At 48.1% G+C, this 20008-nt stretch overlaps 1 protein-coding gene across 1 annotated transcript in view; it reads left to right on the plus strand.

Moving 5' to 3' along the window:
- ACOXL (acyl-CoA oxidase like) overlaps window positions 1–20008 on the plus strand; it is a 247466-nt gene that overhangs the window by 56659 nt on the left and 170799 nt on the right. Inside the window, 1 exon segment of the mRNA XM_072951449.1 lies at window positions 5287–5321. Coding sequence (XP_072807550.1) covers window positions 5287–5321 — 35 coding nt within the window.

Consider the following 20008-nt stretch of genomic DNA (forward strand, 5'->3'; position numbering starts at 1 on the left):
TCATAACAAAACCCCTGGTTTCTAGCTTTTCTTGAGGAACGGGGAGCGCTGGTGTTGGGGCTGTGGCTGGTTGGTGGCCAGCCATGTGAAAGGGCCAGGCTTGGGGTCACAGCCCCAGCCAGCACACCGCCCCTGGTCTAGAAAGTTCTGGATTCACACTTAGAGAACCATTCCCCATCAGGGTGACTTTGAGGCTGGCACTTCCTGGACTTTCCCCCTACCTGCCCCGGCAGCCTTGCGTGTGTGTGACAGCAGGTCGTAAACACGCAGCACAGTGGGGCTGTGGGAACCGGATTCCCAGGAACACAGGGGCCCTTGGTCCAGCAGGCATCAGGGAAGGGGCCCTGAGTGACAGTCTGTGCACTGGTAAGGGAAGTCCCCTGCTGCCTTCTAAGGCAGGGCCAACCATTTCATTCCCTTACGATTTAAAGAAAAAAATGGATTTTAAAAACGCGTTTTCTAAAATTACACGTATTTTACAAGATCTGTGCAGTCCACGTGGTCCCTCATAGGGCGTATCCGGCTGCAGCTGGTGCACTTCTGGGTGTTTTATGGCAAATTATTCTCAGATTACCCTTTAATGCAGGAAGGTTTGCCAGTTGTCTGAGCTCCCTGGGTCACAGAGAAAACCCTCGGACTTGATACAAAACAGCTGCCTCTGTCAGCTGTTCCAAAGAAGGAGCATTTTTAGGCCAAAGCAGCAGGAAAAAGGTTTTCGTAGCTGGTGGAGATTTTGAAAAAAATGTTAAATTACTCTCTCCTTGCCATTAAAAGTTGATTTCATTTTGTTCTTAACAAATTGTGTAAATCTAAAAGAAGTTCTCCGGATGGGAGTTTGTTAAGTGCTTTCTGGCAACACTTACAGTATGTCGGGGGGTGGGGTGGGGGGAGGGTTCTCCAGGGAGGGCAGTGGCACAAAACTCCGCTGACCTCTGTGTCCCTGGGCCTCCTCTCGGGCTGGGCCGGGGTCAGGGGCCAATGCCCTGGGCCTCCCTCCTCTCCCTCCCCAGGGTCCCTGCTGAGACCAGCAACAAAAGGGTCAATTGTCTGAGGCCTCCCTTTGTCTCAGAGGCTCCTCCAGCCTCTCTGAATGCCCAAGTGTCTCTGTGCACGCGGGGAGGTGCATGTATGCACGGCTGCAGGACTGTGTGTAGGTGTGTATATGGGCATGTCTGCTGGTGCAGACGAGTATTGTGTAAGCATGTGCATGTGTGCATGCACACAGGAACACGCGTTTATTCACATGTGCACCCGCATTCACATACTGTGCATGCATACAAGTGTGTGGATGTGTCTGTGTATGTATGTGTGCATGCATACGGGTGAGTTGGGTGTGAATGTGTGCATTTGTGCACATGAGTACGTGCACACACAGGCAGGGGTGAGACTTGCTGAAAGCGTTTCTGAGATGCTGATGCTTCTTAGCAGGGTGAAGGCTCACAGAGGCCTGGCTGGCTTGTGACGTTCCCAAGGCCGAGGGAGAAAGTGTGTCTGGCCCATCTCTCAGCAGATCACAGTTACCTTTATGGGATAATTGCTGTGATGCAGAAGCCTCACAGAAGTTTCTACCTCCCCTGCCTTTCTGGGGTCAGATAATATGTCAGAGTGAGGAGGAAGAGGAGCCCTGGAGAGGCTCCCTACATAGCTCACTGGCCTCGTTTGCCTCTTCCAGCGTGGGGTTTCATGGCAAGGCCCACAAGAACTTTCTCCAGTGTTCCAGCACCTTCGCAGAACTGCCTAATCGGATCCAGTGCCTCTGTGTGAAGTGTAAGCCAGGCTTCCAGAATGACCGTTCCAGGCCCCGTTCCCATCCACTCCATCATTTGGTTCTCACGTCGCTCTGGGCTCTTTGCACACAGTTCCCATCATCCTGTTCCCTTGCTCATCTCTAGACATCTGTGTGATTCCAAGATTCCCACTTTCTCCCTTAACAAAGGTGTCCTTTAAAAATGATTCTAAAACATATTTGATTCAGAAGCCCAGAAAAGACTAATAAAAATGCTTAACTGAAATACACCTCCGTGAGGGATTTATCTCCCAGCCCCTTGCAACCAGCGCAGCTGCCATGTAACAAGTTTTCCGTTTTTTTTTTTTTTCTCTTATTCTTGCCTCTTTCCACGCCCATTTCCTTTCCCTGCTCCAGCAAGGGCTTATCTTTCAACTTTGGAAAAGCCACCAATTAAACAGTACTCCAAAGCTTATCAAAATATTCAGTCAGTCAGATTGTCTTATAATTAGCCTGACTGTAAGCCAGGAGTTTTTAAATCCCAGGGAACGGGAAGCTACCCGGCATGTGAGCTTTGTAAATTGCTCATCCTGACCTTTCCGGCTGCAGTTTCGGCTTTTATTTCATTCCTCCAAATAATTTCCTCCTTGTCCTTTAAATTCTTTTTTTTTTTAAATTGAAGTACAGTCAATGTGTCAGTTTCTGGGACCACAGCATGATGTCCCAGTCATGCATATACATATATATTCGTTTTCATATTTTTTTCCATTAAAGGTTATTATAAGATATTGAGCATAGTTCCTGTGCTGTACAAAAGAAACTAAAAAAAAATCTATTTTTATATATAGTGGCTAACATCTGTAAATCTCAAACTCCCAAATTTATCCCTTCCCACCACCTTTCCCTGGTAACCATAAGATTGTTTACTATGTCTGTGAGTCTGTTTCTATTTTGTAGATGAGTTCACAGTACCCTTTTTTTTTTAGATTCCACATATCAGTGATACCATATGGTATTTTTCTTTCTCTTTCTGGCTTACTTCACTTAGAATGACAATCTCCGGGTCCATCCATGTTGCTGCAAATGGCATTGTTTTATTCTTTTTTAAGGCTGAGTAGTATTCCATTGTATAAACATACCACAGCTTCTTTATCCAGTCATCTGTTGATGGACATTTAGGTTGCTTCCATGTCTTGGCTGTTGTAAATTCTCGATTGGCCCGGAGGCATCGTCCTCTTCCGTTTGCTGACGTCTCAAATATACTCCTGGCTTAGCTGAGCTAGATCATTGAATTAATTCAGGTGGAGGGGATGCGAAATCAACTTGTTGTATATTTCCTGCCTTCACTTTTAGACAAGCTTTTCGTAAAATTAAGCCTCTTCTCACCATTGTCGTTTCCGCACTCTGGGTCCCTGCAGTGGTGACACCCAGCCGAGCGACTCTGGAGCTGAGCTCTTCACACAACAGCTGGGGGGATTGTGCAATCTTGAGCGGGACAGAGGCATCGGACTTCCTTGGCGCAGATTTTACTTCTCCTAACTCTCCCTCCTGTTGGCTCTTCCCCACCCCTTCCACCGTCCCTCTGCCCCGGGACCCTCCTGTCATCTTGCAGAGTGCTGCAGAAGTTGCCCCCCACCCCCACCTCCATGGGACCCGGCATCAAGGCAATGGCAGGGATGTGTTTGGGGATGCTAAGGCGCAACTGAGGTAGACTTTCTGCCCAGAAATGATAATATAGGTGATGCTTAGGTTTTTAAACTGCCATTGAGATTTTTCAAGCAGTCATGCCATAGTTCAGCTGCAGGTGGATTAACGAGACACCCAGGCATGGTTGTGGTTGACCGTTGTTTATTTTTTAAAGATTACTCTTTTTTAATTTCAATTTTTTTTGGGGGGGGGAAGGAGGTAATTAGGTTTATTGATTCGTTTATTATTATTATTTTTACTGGAAGTTCTGGATTTTGAACCCAGGACCTCGTGCATGCTAGGCACACACTCTACCACTGAGCTATGCCCTCCCCTCTTGGCTATTGATTTTTTACATGGTGAAATACTTTCAAAGTTCCAAAAATTAAACTTCAAAAAGACTTAAAAAATTCAGTTTTGGAAAGTGACAATATTTTCATCAGTGGGGTATTGCCTATAAGCAGTGGTAGGAATTATTTATCGAGTTTTCCCCACCCATCAGTGCCACACGTGGGCACACACAGACAAACGCATAGACAGACAAGTTGCTTCATCCTTATGTTACTCCTGTGGGAACATAATTACTCTGCCCATTTTGTAGTTGTGAACAATGAGGCTCCGAGAGTTTAAATAACTTGCTGACACAGGTACAGTTAGCAGTTGAACATGGCTAGTCTGACCCTTCTAGAATCCACCCCAACTGACCCTGGGTGAACCAGCTGAGGCCCACACCATGTGATTCGACCCTTGTTGTCCTTTAGAGGTTTCCACACCACCCCCACAGGGTAAAGGGGAGATCGCAGCGTCCCCTCGGGCCCCACTTGCTGCTGTGCCTGGCAACCGTGGACGCCGTCTCTCGATATCTCAGGTGTATCACGAATGAAATTTCCTTGCTGCCTCGGAGTGTGGCTTGCTGGCCTTGAGCTGATGGGATCAGAGTGAAGTTTTGTGCTGATCTCCGGAGGGAAGGGAGGCTCTGGCCCGGGTGGTCAGTCCCCGGGCGTGGAGGGGGAGGGAGGGGACCGCTCCCGGGACCTGGGCGTGGTGGTGCTCTGCTGATTCGAACCTCAGAATCAGCCATGCTCTGCGGTCCCATCTTTTCACGGCTTTGTCTCGGAGCTGAAAGAGCCCTGTTTTGCTCATAGAAACGGAAGTAGAACGGTGGTTGCCAGGGGCTGCAGGGTGGGGGTGAGTGGGAGAGGTTGGTCAAAGGATACAAACTTCCAGTTATAAGATGTGTAAGTTCGGAGGCTTTAACGTACAGCGTGGTGACTGTAGTTAACAATACTTTATTGTACAGTTGAAAGTAAGAGAGCAGATCTTAAGTGTTCTCACTCAAAAAAGAAATAAAAGGTAACTCTATGAGGTGCTGAATGTATTAATTAACCTGATAATGCGTGGTAACCATTCTGCAAGATGTACGTCCATATGTCAAGTCACCAGGTTGCACAGTTTAGACACATTTTGATTTGTCAGTTATACCTCCATACAAATGAACATTAAAATTTAAAAAATGTAAACATTTAATTTAACATTAAACATTTTTCTATATTTCAGTAAAAATGGGAAGAAACATACATTTTTTAAAAGAAAAAGAGCCCTGTTTTGGAAATCTTTCCTGATGAGAGACACCTTCTGTCTAATCTGCAGTGGAATATTGTAGCCTCTTTAAGACCCCTTCAAAATGTGATTATCCTTGAAGAACTAAGTTGAAACTAAAGGTCTATCGTTAAAATGTGTTACTTACGAAGCGTTAGCGGGAGGGCATTTTGAATAAGCGTTTTAAAAAATTGACTGTGTTAAGTCAGTTTTCTTGTGAATTTAGCTTGCTGTTGTTATTTAATGCATATTTCTCTCTCTCTTTCTAATTGCAGGTTGGGTTGACGATAGCCATTTGCTACAGCCACAGGTAAAGTCACATTTTCTTCTTTTCAGAAGTATCCTTACTACTGTACGGCTGTAGGTTTGCTTGAGTCTCCAGGTTTCTGACCTTGGTTTTGGAGACTGCTCTTCTCATGATGTTGTTACACAGACCTGAGTCCCATCGAGAGACCAGGCGACACTTGGAGGGTTGGAGAACTCAGGTTTATTATGCCGGCGGGCCCAGAGCAGTTAACACTGGACCCCGACTGTCGGTTTACACAGGCTTTTAGGTTTCAATTGAATTCGTGCCATATGCAAATGAGGTGTTAGAAATGGACAAATCAGGAGTGAGCTTTTGGGAACCAATGGAATTTTAGGGGTAAGTTTCGTTTTCCTAGAAGCAAGCCATTTTATAGAAGCACAAAAGCAGGAAGGCAATGGCCCTGCCTGGGAGGTCTTCCTGGTCCCTTTGTGGGTTTTGCCTCTTCAATGTCAGTGTCACAGCAGTTAGATGCAATTGTTTTCGTTGCTCGACTGGCCAGAGCTAATCACGATTTGGAGGAATAAGATTTTGACATAAAAGCGGTGGCAGGTAGCACATTTCTTTTAAAACCAAACCTGTGATGCTCTAGGACAGAGACATGGAAGTGATTTCTGGTAATGGTCTCTGTCCGAGGGTGAGAACCGGGAACTGCGATGTCCTGCGTGAGAGGCGAAGCCGGGCGAGGGCTTGTTAGTGAAACCCCCTGCCCCCTCCACGCGGGCACCCCCACTCCTGTCTTGAGCCCATCTGAGAATGAACGAAATTCCTTCTTGTCTCATGCTTTCCACCTTTGTCTCGATTGTATCATGTTTATGAAAAATGTTTGTCTCTTGTACTAGTATTAACCTTTGCCCAGTGCACGCATCAAAATGTATTAAGATGTTGAATTAAGATCCAGCCCCATGGAGGGGCCATAAGCAAAGTGCCCCCTGTCCTGACACAAACCATGCTCACAGCCTCTCTAGAGTGCCACCCGCCCCTGTTGGGCTTCAGCTCACCTTCCTGGGGTACCCACAGGGTGTGGCTTGGGACACCTGGCCAGCGCTCCACAAACAAACCGTAGTTACCTGATTCCGAAGTGAGGCTGCCTTCTAAAAATGCTTGGAACAAGTGATACGCCAGGTTTACATTTAAATGTGGATCGGGTAGTGACGTGGACAGTCCCGGGGACCTTGGAGGCCAACTGTGAACACTTAGAGTAGAAATATCTCTTCCAAACCTTGCTTTCAGTTCTTTTGGGTAGATAGCCACAAATGGAATTGGTGGATCAGCTGGCAATTTTCTTTTTAGGCTCTTGAGGAGTCTGCCACACTGTTTTCCTGTTGATGACTTTTTCAAATGGGTTGTATCTTATGTCTCTATAGTTCTCAGTCTCTTTAAGAGCTCATGCTTGCTACTGAGAGGCGGCTTCCAATTCCCTTGTCATGTTTACCCAGAACCCAGATGATGGAATTGAGGGCTTCCTGGGTCCTCTTTGTGTGGAAAGAGACATTTTTGGAAATAAGGTTTGGGACTTTAGGTTCTAATCACCAGTCTCCAGCCAATGGCGGTGGTGGAGAGAACCCAGCAGGCTCCTTCTGTAGATGGGCGAGATGAAGGAGGCCAACGTGGTTCCGAGATGCCAGTAATGGGAGATACTGAAGAGGAACACATCGGGGATTCAAAGGACATCAGTGTGGGAGGAGGGGAAGGAGTCACTAAAATCCTGTAACCCTGTGAGCAGGCAGCACCTCTCAGGCTGCTGCAGACATGGGGGCAGAGCTGCCTGGAGCAAGAGGGGCCTTTGTGTGGCAAAAGGGGGCTTAGGGCCTGAAGGGTGCCTGGTTTTGTTGTCATGCATTCGCACTGGTGTTTCAGCTACCAAATCTCCCTCGTTACAGTGAAAGGTGCCCAGAGTTAGGAGCACCCTCTCCCCTCGCTCCTGCCCCAGCCCCACACTAACTCAGGCACATGCTAACCATCCCCACTCCGGCCCCGTTGTGGTGGTTCCGCATCTGACTCCTGCTCCGCCAGTTACTCCAGACCTGTGTGTTTGGCATAGAAGTGCGTGCGTGTGAGCGTGCATGCATGTGCATGTGTATGTGTGAGTCATGGTGCAGGATAAGGGGCTGAGGAGTCGGGAAGTGGAGAATGACACAGTCATATTTGATGGTATCGTTTCAGGCGAGGAAGAGCATCCTCCATGACCAGCTGTGCCTTTGACAGCAAACCCCGCATGCATTTCATGTATTATCATGGCATTTTAATTTATTTTTGTTAAGTCAAGTCCTTTTCACAGAGTGGAAAATAGTCTCTTGATGTTCATTCCCTACTGTTTGGCTTGAGGTTTTCGGGTGGAATCCACACGGCGGTGACAGCTGGGTAACCCCCAGAAGTGCCCTTTGCAGATAACAGCTCTCGGGGCCCCACCACCCACACAGCGGGGAAATTGTTCCCCCCGCTGTGTGGGTGTTTTGTTTTTTTCTTCTTCTGCAAGATTGAAAGAGAGTGTAGATGCTCTTCCTGCCTGTCCAGGGTAGCAACCTGAGGAAGCCTGCTCCCTGAGAAGCCCTGGGCCAGGACTCACCGGGCCCAGAGCGATGCGCTCACCTCCACCTCTGGTTTCCCTGATGCGACAGAGGGGCCAAAAGCATGGGGTTTCTGCACGTGGCACTCACAGATCATGTTTCTAAGAAAAGCTCTTGGGGGCAATGAACCCCCACAGAATTATTTCGTTTTGTTCTTGGCTTTTGTCTGTTGTCCTTTTAAGAAACAAGGAAGGAAAGGAAGTTTCCATTTGGCTCTGTTATAGTCAAGTGGAGGGCCACAGAGTTTTGACTTTTAGATGAAGACTCAAGGTACATCATTCTCACAACTGACTTCTTCCTGTCAATTTCTTAGAGACCCTAAGAAGGGCCAAACCTGGCACCGCATTCAGGCCTGTGCTCCAAACCTAATGTTGTGGTTGCAGGTACCAGACCCCTAACAGGCTTTGGGGTCCCCTGAGGGCTGGCGAGAGGAAGGGAGAGTTGGGGAGCCCGCATGTGATTAGTCCCAGAGAAGTGGGGAGAGTTGACGGCTTGACCGGCAGCCCTGAGCTGGACGAAGGTGGGCGTGTCCTCGCACCGCAGAGGCAGCCCCCCTGGTTAAAGGTCATCCCGTGTCTGCCTTCGGGGTATTCGTTCTGAATGAGCCCAGAGGGCCTAGCAGGACGTGCAGGGGTCCTGTGCTTCTGCGTTCTGATTTAGATTAGAAGCAGAGCTTGAAGTTCCTAGATGAATCGAAACGGACAGGCTGCATCAATGAGCAAGTGAAATTGTCATCTTGAAACCCAGAGGGAAGAAAAGGACAAGAAACAGGACTGTCAGGCCCCCTGGACGCTGGCTTCAAGCACCTAGCGACTCTTATTTGGGGCTGGTTTGATCTTGTGGAGACAGCTGGGGGAGACTGTTGTTCTCCAGATTTAGTAAAAATAAACAAAGACGCCTTTCTGGCCTTTCTTCCCCTTCCAGAGAAGAGCTGTTTCTGTCGCTGGGGCTCTCTGGCCAACCGTTCCTTCTGTCTGTTTTTCAGACTTCACGGTGAGGCCCCGACCTGGCTTATACACAGGGTTGCCAAGAAATTTATTCAATTCCAATGGTGTAATCTTAAAAGCAAAGCCATCTTTTGGAAGGTTGCATTTTCTTTTAGATAACCTGAACACAAAAGATTGTCCCCGGAGAGGAGAACATGAACATTCACACGGTGTCTGAGTTAGGGTGATGGGGTGCCTGGGGGCCGGGGTTGTACAGCTGAGCTCTGCGATGTGCCTGGTGAGTGGGAGATGCTTCTCGGGGTCCAGGGGAGTAAGGGGTAGATGGACGTGCCTTCCTGTGCCTCTCCATCCCCTTTTAACCCCTTGTCTAGTATCAAGTCAGTGGCTTTGTCCTCTTGGGAACTTCTGGTCCCAGCTCTCGGCCGTTTTCCCAGTCAAACCTGCTCATTGTGTATCTGTTGCCACCTTCACCTGTGGCCTCCAAGCGAATCTTTTGCATGCACCAAGGGGCTCTTTCTCCAACGCAGAACTGATCATGCCCCTCCCACTCAGGAGCTCACATGGGCTTCTGCACCCAGAGAACCGAATTCTGATCCTTAGCAGGGGCTCCAGACCTCACCCCCCACTTCTGTCTCCTCCCACTTTACAGCCCTGAGCTTCCTTCCTAAAGGAATCCTTGCTCTTTTTCCTTTGAAGAATTAACTCCCCTCCTTTCTTCTGCATTAGTGAACTCCTGCTCACCCTCCAATGGCCCCTGAGATGTCACCTCTTTTTCAATGCTTCATCAAGGAATGATTTCCTTTCTGTTGTAGGTCTCAGGGCTGCTTCTCAGGTCAGACCCCAAACACGATGTCTTTTTCTTTCTGTCTCAGGCAGCAGGTTGGACAGGCCAACTGCCTTCCTGTCATTCCGACACGTGCTCCTCTGCATCAGAACACGTGACCCTCACAACCCAGCCCATAAAGCCAAGGCCATTTGGCAAAGCTATTCTGTGTGTGTGGGTCTGGGAGGAACTGGTTAGTCTTTCTGTGATAATAATCTCTGAAAGATAACCACTCTTTTACTTTCAAAGAGAAAAGGCACCCAACTCAAATTGATCTGGAGATTCAATGCAACCCAAATGAAAATGCAGAAACATAAATGTGTACTGATATGGTAATTCAAAAAATGACAAGCTAATTCAAAAATTTATATGTAAAGGCAAAAGACCTAGAATAGCCAATGCAATTTTGAAGAAGAACAGAGTTGGGAACCTTGTACGTGCTGACTTCAGGACTTACTGTAAAGCTACAGTCATGAAGAGAGTGTGACGCTGGTGAAAGACAGACATACAGGTCAGTGGGACAAAAGAGCATCTCCAGTGAGACCCACACATACGTGACCAGTTGATTTTCCACAAAAGAGCCAAGATAACTCAACAGAGAAAGGATGATCATACTGCAAACCCTCAACCCATTCTTACAACATGTATAACAACGAACAAGACTGGATCATGGGCCTAAACTAAAAGCAAAACATTGAAACTTTATGGAAGAAAACATAACAGTGCATCTCTGTGACCTTGGGCCAAAGATTGCTTCGGACCCAAAAAGGATGAACTATGAAAGTAGGTAAAATGGATTTTATCAAAATGGAAAACATCTGCTCTTTGAAAAAAAAAACACTGCTAAGAAACTAAAAGGCAAACAACAAACCAGAAGAAAATACTTTCAAAACACTTATCTGATAAAGGACTTGTATCCAGAATACGTGTGGAACTCTCACAACCCTTAAATAAGAAAACAGTTTAATAAATGGGCAGAAATTCTTGAACTGATGCTTGACTGAAGAGATACAGATGGCAAATCAGCCCAGGAAGAGATGCTCAACATTGTCAGTCATTAAGGAAATGCAGATTAAGACCACGACAAGCTACCATGTGTCAGGATGGCGTTAAAAAAAATAGCACCAACAATAAAACACAAAACCGGACGTCTCCGTCCAGTACGAAGGTGCTGACGAGGATCCAGGGTCACTGGAACTCTTATCCATTGCTGGTGGGAAGACAAAACGGCACGGCTAATCTGGAAAACACTGTGGTAGTTTCTTGCAATGTTAAACCGTACATTACTGTGCGACCCAGTGATTCCCAGGTACTCTGGACACAAGGGAAATGGACACATTCGCCCACACCGAGACTTGTATGCAAATAGCCTTTGCGGCTCTTTTCACAACAGCCCCAAACGCAAAACAACCTTAACTGTCCTTCCGCTGGGAAGTCGGATAAACAACCTCCCACGTGCCACATTTCACCGGCACGTCCGCGCAATGAAATCCACTACTCAGCAATGAAAAGGCGTTACGCTGAGTGAAAGAAATCAAGACCCCAGAGGGCACATATGGTATGATTCCCTGTGTATGATGTTGTGCGAAAGGGAGAACTACCAAGGAAGAAAGCAGGTCCGTGGTTGCTCGGGCTGAGGGTGGGGATGACTGGAAAGCGGCATGAAGGATCCTGGGGGAGGGGATAGACGCATTCTGCATCTTGGTGGTGGTTGCAGGACTGGGTATGTTTGTCAAAGCTCACAGAACTCTAACTCCAAGGATGGGTGAATTTCACTGCAGTGGAGTTACAGTGAACTTGAACTGGAGCGAGCAAGGTCGGGGAGAGCCCGGGCCACTTCTTGCACTGAGACCACCGTGTCTGAGGCCATGAGGTCAGTCCTGTGTCCAGGTGCTTCTGGGTATAGTCTCAGGGCTTCTGCACATGGAATTAGCCTGTGATTTGTGTGCCCAGGATGAGGCATCGATTCCCTAGTTTCGCTCACCCTGTCATTATCAGAGAAGGTCGTTTACACAGGTAACTGCATGCAGTCTGTCTGGCTAGTTAGCTTCACATAAGCCTGTTCATGTGTGCTGTCAGGACTTTGTCAGCCGCGGACTTTTCAGATGGAAAGGTGCAGGAGTGAGGCCGTCTCGGAGGGGGGCGGTTCAGCTGGAGGCAGTAGGATTTGACTTTACTCTACCCACAAGGCTGCTGCCAGGGCGGGGAGGGCTCGAGGGGCTGCCGGGGTCTGCCTGCGCCGGCTCTCCAGTCTGGGGTCGCCCCGAGCCCGTAGAGGGCGCTGGGATGACATGCCGGGCTGGGCTGGCTCCCCTCCCAGCGGAGGCCCCGGTGCAGGTGCCTGAGGTCACGTTCCAGAGGCGCTGCTCATCTCATCCATCTGGAAAACTCATTGGCCGCTGGCCTCTCCCCGGAGACCTGGGGAATGGGGTGCAGCTGCTCCAGCTCTCACCAGTGAGAAAGTGGTTAGAAAACAGCTCTGTGTTCCACCCCGGCTGCCCAGGCGTGTGAGGCAGGTGTCACCCCAGCTTCCACTTAGTTGATTGTCCCTGGGTATTGAGCAGGGGGCAGGGCACCAGGCACCCAGTGAGCAGGGCCCCCCGAGCACAGAGAAATGAGCCTGGACAAAGACCATCGGCGCCCCTCATGGTGCTGGGAGGAGCAGCCCCTCTGCCAGCTCGGGACCACCGCCCAGGCCAGTGCTTATGACAGCCTCGCCTCACGAGGGGACGTGCGGGTCCCCTGCGTATTCCCTTGACAGGTGCCGTATCGCCCCGGTCCAGCGGGTCACATGGCATCGAGTGTGCATCACCCATTTTGTGGAAGGAGAGTTTACCAAGCAAGGCCCGGCTTGTGTTTCCATTAAGTGGGAGAGGACAGAGGGCGTCTCTGTTCAGGCTGATGTGTTGCAGGAGTTGGAGGGGGGTCTGGTCCACTGAAGGCTTTTGTTTGGCTTTACTCACAAGCTTGGCTTTAAGTTCTACACTCGCTCATCCTGAAGGGTGTTTCCCAAGTTTTAATGTACAGTGAACTTGGCAAGGTCCTGAGGCTGGTACGCTCGCCACAGAAAGTTCTAGAATTTTCTCCTTCTAGTCACCCAGGTGCCTTGGGTGATTTTGGCTTATGAACGACATTTTGGCCTCTTATGTGGCACCAACTACCTATACATCAAGAACATGCTGCAGACTCTAAATTCCACAGCTTTTTTTTTGGTTTTCCTGAGGTATCTTATCACTTAGCCTTTGCTTCCTGCTGAGGTTGGTAGAGTTCCAAGTGCCATGGAGAGAAGTAAGTATGTAAATTTACCCTCCTGGTCTTTTGTGAGGTAGACTGACTGCTTGTCACGGTGGCTCGTTCTGTTGTACGAGACTGTCGCCATCTCCTTCGAGTCCACGGCGGGTGGAGGTGGTGAGGGGGTGCTTAGAGGCGCAGAAGGAGTCTGTGCTCTTGTGTCCTCATGTGGAGGTGGCCTCTGCTGTCCACAGCGTCCCTCCTCCGGAGAGCAAGTTGCTCCCTCATCCCCGTTCCCAGCAGCGTTGGCCTCATACGTGGCTGGATATCTTGTGGTTATTTACCTATTCACACCCTGGACCAGTGGTTCTAAACTGGGGTGATTTTGCCTCTCAGGGACATCTGGTGACAGTTCTGGTTGTCCTAACGTGGGTGGAGGCCAAGGGTGCTGCTGACCATCCTACAATGCGCCAGACAGCCCCTTCACCGCAAGGAACTCTCCGGCCCCAAATGTGAATAGTCGCAAAGCGGAAAAACCCTGCCCTGGACTGAGAGCTTCTCAAGGTTGGCACAGTATTAATTCCTTTTTCTGCCTTCAGGGCTGCACTCAGTAGTACAGATCGAATCAAATCTGTTATTAAGAGGCTCACATGCTGGGTTGGCTTTTGTGCTGACAAAATACTGTCTAATATTCCCTGAAAATCTTTTTGTTCTGTTTTATCTCTTTGCTTGTGTGTTTAAACACAGAAGTTAGGTTAGCTTCCAGTGAATCATGCTAATAGGTGGGGGAGAATGGCAGCCCCTCCTAAACTGTAGATCATCCTGAATCCACTGAGGGTCGTCTGTGCAACAGGATAGAAATGTCCGTCAACGGTTAGACTCGCTGTCACCCTTGGAGCCAGCCCTCTCCCATGCCTAGTTTGGTTTTCACTGGAGACACGCTGGAGGGTCCTGCCCTGTTGATAATCCACAGGGTGTGACAAGTAATTGGAAAGTGATTGATTATTTTTCCTTGACTGTCCCATTTCCAGTTTCCCTCTCTCTACCCCGATCCCATTTTTAATCTGAAGAGGAAAAAGAAACAAAATCCAGAACATTAAAAAACATCCAACTGCATGAAGATTCATTTGTTTGTTCATTCAAGCAGAAAATCAATATTGAGTATTTACCATGACTAGATAAAGGTGAAAAGTATGCTGTGTCTGCCTCTGGTGAGTCTGTTGCAAATACTGTACAATTAGGGGCATAAAGGAAGTGTTTGAGGTACTGGGGCATGAGTGTATGTGCGTGTATCGGCGGGTAGGGTGTGCCAGGCTCCATAAGGTGGGCCCGAAGCAACTTCTGGAGGAGAAGAAGAGATTGGCAGGCAGAGGGCGGGTGGAGGACATGGCCAGTATTGCTGGTGCAACTTCTAGAACCCCGTCCTGTCTGTGGCTCTCTGTGATGGTCCAAGTTAGAGGCTCAGTGGGTCCTCATGGAGGAAGCAGGACATGATGGTTTTATACCAGGTGGACACAGGGATTCCAACTCAGGCCCCTGACTCCCAACAGAAGACGTGTTTCCCACGGCGCGTCACCAGTGCCACGGTGGGTCCTGGGGATGATTTCACGAGGCATATGGTCTTGCTCCAGCCCCAGCCCCTGGGGAGGGGTGTTTGTTTGCAGGTCACTGCTGGAGATACAGCCTGGTGGGAGAGCAATTAAATAACATTTGGGCTGGAAGGGCAGGCAATGCGGATGGAAAGCTTCCTTTTAAAAAATTTTACTTAAGTGAAAACTGAGTCGATTTGTGGAAGTATGTTAAGGAGACTTCAGGTGGTGTGTTGATATGATGGAAGCCATTGAGCGCTGTCCACAAGTCAGAAGTCTGGAAAGCCCACTCGATCCTGGGGAGAGGTGGCACCTTGCCAAGTGACCCAGGACAGACGAGGCTTTTCTGAGTTTTTATTTCATCCCTTGAGAAAAGGAGGGAGACAATGGCCCCTGTCCCTCTCGGGCAGGGCTAAGCATTCAGAGACCACTGCTCCGGCTCAGCCTGTCCCCTCCCCTCCATCTCTCAGATGGCTGGAGTTGGGGCCAGGGACAGGGGGAAGCTACCATCCTGTGCTCCAAGTTGAGATAGTTGATCAACCCCAAGGGGCCTGACTGGTTTGGAAGGAAACCTTTTAGGATCTTCTTTTTAATCACGTGTCTTCTGTGATGAAAGTAGGTGGGGGTGGGGAGAAACGTTAGGTGTTGGAGATGTCTGCTCATTAAAAAGGAAATTTTACTGTTTCTTTTTTCATACTTGTTACTTTTTTTTTTTTTGTATACTTGAAAGCAACGGTAAAAGAAAAGAAAAAAAAAAAAAACAGTGATTCTGCCAGTTGCCACCAGTTAACCTTGACCTTAAAACCAGTCTTGATGTGGATGAAATGGCAGCTTGCTTTGCTTTAGATGCTGTAGGCTTCCCCCTTTTAGTCTCTTAGTCTCTAAGATGGACATTACTGATTCTGTTTTATAGGTAAGTGTGTTAATGCTCAAAGAGGTTGAGGAATTTGTCCAAGGCTGCACAGCTAATTAATAAAGACCATACTTTTCCAAGTATATTAGGAGCCGCCATTAACCTGCGCAGAGCTGTGAATATGAGATGCCATTTGAGAAAATGCTCCAAACAAATCAAAGAGCAACTTTATAGGAGAAGATACAAGGAAGGGCCCGATTTGCTGTCAGAGAAATAAAATACAGTCATTCCTTGGTATCAGCAGGGAATTGGTTCCAGGACCCCCCTCAGATACCAAAATCCAAGGATGCTCAAGTCCCTTATATAAAAAATAGTATTTGCATATAACCTATCCACACCTTCTGTATACAATGTAAATGCTATGTAAGTAGTTCCTGTGTGCAACAAATTCAAGTTTTGCTTTTGGGAACTTTCTGGAATTTTTTTTTTCAGTTTGTACTTGGTTGAATCTGCGGATTGTGGAACTTGCAGATTTGGAGAGCTGACTATACACAGTGTGTGCTGTGAAATAAGAAGACCTTGTGTGCTAAGGGGATATACAGTGTAAATCTCAACTCTTGCTTGGGATAACAACTGTACTGACTTTACTAAGACTCAGATGATTTTGCTAAGGCTATCTGATAATTCTCTCTGTGCATCAGTCTTCTTTATCCATTCTTGCCTTTTTTCACTGAACGGTTATTTTGTATCAAGCAGGATGCCTTTAGCTATGAGTAACAGGAAACCCTGGCTGAACTGTTTTAAGTGGTAAGTGGGTTGTTTTCTCGCTTAATGATTCCTGACGTGAGGCAGTTTCAGGGTGGTTATTTCAGTAGCACATGACATCCTCAAGGACCAGGGTTGCTTTGATCTTTCCTCTCTGCAACCCTCAGCATATTGGTTTTGTCTTTGGCTGACTCCCTCATGGTCACAAAATGGCTGCTGAGGTTCTTGCTGTCACATGCAGATACAACAACATTTTGCAGAAGAATAATATGTCATTTTGTAGCAGCATGGAAACTTTTTCCCCCAGAAACCCTTCAAGAAACTTCCCTTCATCTCTCTTTGGCCAGATAAACCACCTGTCTCTTCCTAAATCCCCATCACTGAAAAGGGAAGTTGGTTTGGTGAAGCACAGTGACTCCATGTAGGATGAGGGATGACATCAACAAAATTGGGACTCTATTGCTGAGGAGGGAGCGAAGAGGAGTCAGACCAACAACTGGAAATATTACTATCTATTTAAAATGTATTTTTATTATGGCAGATTTCAAATACAACAGGGATAGCAAAGGGGAGTCCAATTACTCTTCTCCTGGTTTCTGCAGTTACCAACATTTTGACAATTCTAGTTCATCTCTATCCTGCCCTCTGTCTTCTGTTAGAGTATTTTAAAAGGAATCCCAGATACATCATTTAAAAAAAATGTGCCCTGTATATATATTGAGTGCCTTGTATATGCCTCATCACTCACCCAAAGAGAAAAGCTGTTTCAAGGGACAAGAGCTTAGTGAAGACTGACCTGGGATTAACTACTTTTTGCTCAGGAGAAAAGACTACATTCCCTGAAACAAAGGAACATGCCATGTCCAGGGCTCAGGGTTTCCTCCCACGCTTTTGTTCTGGCTGCATCTGGAGTCCTTGGGATGCTAGGGAACAGGTGTCCTGGGAGGGTCGGGGAAGGGGGTGGGGGGTTGGGGTCCTCCCTGCCCCACCCCCAGGTCAGGCAGGGAAGGTGAGTGGAAGTTCGGCGTCTCATGTGTCATTTCCACTCTCCGGTGGATGAGGTGAATGCTTTCTAAGAGTGGGTTCTGGTTTGGGGACACCTGTTTCTGCATGTTAATAGATTTCTGGGGTAAGACAGAGCTGGATGATGTCAGCTGCAGGTGCGTGAGCCTGTGGTGGCGGTCTGCCGCTTGCCATTTGTTTCCCTAGGCGTTTCGAGCCACATCTGTCCTCAGCTGTGAGGGTGTATTCACCAGCAGGCTGAAGAAAGAGATGTTTTTAACCAGAACAGAAAGTCAGATGTCACCAGTTGACTCTGGGCTGGGTTGTAAACACATGTACTTTCCTTCTGACTTTAGCTGATTTCATTTAGGTATGAAACAAAAGACTTTTTTTTTTTCTTTCAAATATCACTGTGGCCGTAAGGGTATATTTCCACGTACCCTTTTCTGAGTTTCCCTGAGCCCACCTGTTTCATTACAAGTTTAAAAGACCCCCTCTTCCTCCGGGTGTGTGAAACAGGAAGCCTGCCTTCTTACTTTCCTCCAGTTTTTAAACATTTGCTCCTTTGACGAGCATTCACATGCCTCACGAGGGGTAGTACCTTTGTACAGAACATAAAAAGCAATTCGCCATTTCGCTAAACACGTTCCTCATTTCTACAGGACAATTAAAGGTCAGATGGCAAAGCTGAACCGGTTATAGCTCTGTGTTCAGGCCGTGCTCAACCTGAGCTGATTTTATCTACCTGGGTTTTTGCAAAATGTTAGTGTTTGCACAGTGAGTTAAAAACAGAAGTCTTTTGCATAACTGTATTTGAAAATCTAAAAGCAGAAAAAAGAAAGAGTGTGGAATAATGATGTGAAATGATGCCATTTGACTCGGTGTTTTGCTAGCCTGGATGGCTTTTGGAGCAGTTCGTCTTTTCTTAGCGGAGCTTTCTAGAATGTGCGTGTTGTGGTCGGGTGCCCTTTGTTTGGTGCGCTGTGCATTTCGGTGCTATGTGAGAATCCATTCGACCCCGATACGTTTTATTTGACATGCACAGCTGGGTCGCTGGAGCATAGTCCAGGCCATTAAAAAGAATGCAAAAGAAAACACAGACAATCTATTCATCAGAACTCTGTGAAAGGGCGACTCACTGGGGCAGCCTCTGGCGGGAGTGCACCTGGGGGAGAGGGAGGGGGAGGACCGGGTGGGCGCCCAGGGCGAGGGGCGCAGGAAACGCAGCTGCCGTTGACCTCTGACGCGTCCCGTGGCCAGGGGCTTGGTCAAAGGTGAAACCTGATTGCACTTCCAACTTGTGGAATCTTATTTTAGGGTGCTCTGCACACAGGAGGGTTGATCGGCTGGACTGAACTCTTATTTGCTGAGGGGGGTAGGTCTCCCCATGCACCCCTCAGTCTCACCAAAGAGGGAAGAGATGAGGCAGCTTCTGGAATCCTTGGAAAACCTTTCTTCAGCCACAGGGGTGTTCCAGTGACCTCAGCCCAATTCATATAACCTGCCTAGCCTCCAAGCCGTCTTCTTCTTCCTGCTTCCTACGTGTGAGTGAGCAGCCCTGGTTGTGCATCTGTGCTTTTATCCAGGATAGCATGTTTTCCACTTGTGTGTATATGTGTGAGGTTGTCACCTCGGCAACCGTTTTGTAATCCCGTGTAAGGCTTCAGGAAGGTCCCTCACCACCTCCGCTTCGGTGAGAGGCTGGGATGTCTTATATCACCTTGGTCATTCAGGCCCTTTCAAGAGAGGCCACTCCAAGCCTGGCCTGGGCTGAGACGTGGCTTGCTGTCCCCAGATGGCTTACGGTGTGCAATTAACTCAAGACCGTGGACCTTGTGCAGAGGATGGGATGCTGGGGGTACCTATGAGCCTTCCTCCCTGTGTGGAGCCAGAGCTCCACACAGCTCTGCACTGTAGAGATCAGGGGCTTTGGAAACACAGAAGGACACACTTGACTTCAAGTCTGTCTCCTCCACTCCGGAGCCGGGTGATTCTGTGCAAGGCAGGCACTTCTCAGAGAGCCTGGCACAGAGCACCCAGGACAGCGGGGCTCATCCTCATCCTGGGGACCACAGATGGAGCTGCTTGATTAAACTGTCCCGCTTTATCCATGGGTTCCCCTCTTCTCCCAGGTGCGAGTGATTCTGGAAATGAGCATCACTCAATCAAACCAAAGTCGACAGTAAATCCTACAAGGGCTTCTACAAGTAACCAGGTGTTTGGTCTCGTTTTGGAAATAAGTTTATTTCAATGTCGGTTTTTGCAAAGTGTGCACACCTTCAAACCCAAACCCGGTTCCAGACTCATGTGTTTTTGCCTCAGTTGCATTTTTGCAAACCATTTGCTTCCTTTTTGGTTGCTTATAAGAGCTCGGTGAAATCCTACAGCACAGGAAGACAACAAACAACAAAAACAGGACCCAAACACCTTTGCCCAGGACTCACATCCTTGACGAATATAGCTCGACAAGGATGACTTGAAAACCACCACCAGAACCCAAACCTCTGAAAACACACGTGGCTTTTCCCCTTGGGGCAGCGATTTTGGGTGTCCGTTTGGTTAGCTGACCTCTGGGAGAGGCCAGAGTGAAGCGCCTCCCTGATGACTTTTGAGGCTTTTTTGATTCCCTGCCCACCCCTCCGCGCCCACTTCCCCCTTGCATACGTTCTGCTCCTTGACCTGGAACAGGGACACTCAAAATCTAACCCTGGCTACAGTATTCAATTGTAAACTTTGAAATCTGCACAGGGTAACGGATGGGAATTTCCAAACAGGGGGAGCTTTTGCTCTTACAAAGACAGAACAAAAGCTCTCTGTCTTTTGGAGGTCACTAATCCCGTGTTTGCGCCTTATTGTCACCACGTAACGTCTGAAACACTTGGAATTATTTCCAATTAGGGGGTTTAAGTGGAT

The sequence above is a fragment of the Vicugna pacos genome, chromosome 28, assembly GCF_048564905.1.
Source record: "Vicugna pacos chromosome 28, VicPac4, whole genome shotgun sequence".
In the NCBI taxonomy this organism is placed as follows: Eukaryota; Metazoa; Chordata; class Mammalia; order Artiodactyla; family Camelidae; genus Vicugna; species Vicugna pacos.